This window comes from Atta colombica, unplaced genomic scaffold (genome assembly GCF_001594045.1).
Source record: "Atta colombica isolate Treedump-2 unplaced genomic scaffold, Acol1.0 scaffold226, whole genome shotgun sequence".
NCBI classification, from domain to species: Eukaryota; Metazoa; Arthropoda; class Insecta; order Hymenoptera; family Formicidae; genus Atta; species Atta colombica.
Genome location: NW_017259323.1, coordinates 1,636,643 through 1,637,439, shown reverse-complemented (window position 1 = coordinate 1,637,439; position 797 = coordinate 1,636,643). Strand labels below are relative to the sequence as shown.

At 23.1% G+C, this 797-nt stretch overlaps 1 protein-coding gene across 4 annotated transcripts in view; it reads left to right on the top strand.

Annotated features, from left to right (window-relative positions):
- Positions 1–442, top strand: part of LOC108688162 (repressed by EFG1 protein 1-like) — a 39,684-nt gene extending 39,242 nt beyond the window's left edge. For all 4 annotated transcript variants that reach the window (XM_018194309.1, XM_018194307.1, XM_018194306.1 and 1 more), the window contains one exon: positions 150–442. In XM_018194309.1, coding sequence (XP_018049798.1) covers positions 150–310 — 161 coding nt within the window. In that variant the 3' untranslated portion in view covers positions 311–442. The remainder of the gene's footprint in view (positions 1–149) is intronic.
- Positions 443–797: the final 355 nt, after the last annotated feature.

Here is a 797-nt window from a genome sequence, read left to right as displayed (position 1 = left end):
TAAATTATAGTACTTAACTTATTTAAAAATTTTTAATAACATAATTATTAAAAATTATTAGAAAATAATTATTAAAAATTTTTTTTAAAAAGATTGTGACAAAATTATAAATAAAATACGCTCACAATATTTTTATTTCTTGTTTGCAGGCCATTTTACGCAAATTGTCTGGAAAAACACGACTGAAATGGGTATTGCAATGGCTAAACGAGATGGTTCTTGTGTTGTAGTGGCATGTTACCATCCGAGAGGTAATATAGTAGGACAGTTCACTGAAAATGTACTGAAGCCTATAAAAAGTATCTGTTAACTAGATTCACATTTCTGTCGATAATGTATTAAAACCTTGTATTTATGTATTGTGCAGATGAACGATGTTATGCATAATATATATATATATAAAATGTATATAGGACACTTGTGCATAAATACCTATAATAAACATTCCACATACACATATTTATAATTTCTTAGCTTTATTATTTTCAGTATCCTCTATCTTCAACGAATAGTAATAAACAATTATTTTTTTAAATAAAACATTGGTTATCTTATCAAGAATTCAAATTATTATCTTGAGAGCTTGACATAAAAATGAATTGTTATGATATAATTTTTAGTCTCTAACCTTATTTTATACAAGAACGAAAGGGAAGAAATAAGAAAGAAATAAGAAATTTTGTAAGAATGAAAGCGTAAAGAAAAAAAAAATCAAATAATTTTACCCACTATAATGTTACTTTTACTTATAATTTAAAAAATAAGAATTATTATATTATAGAATTTATATATTATAT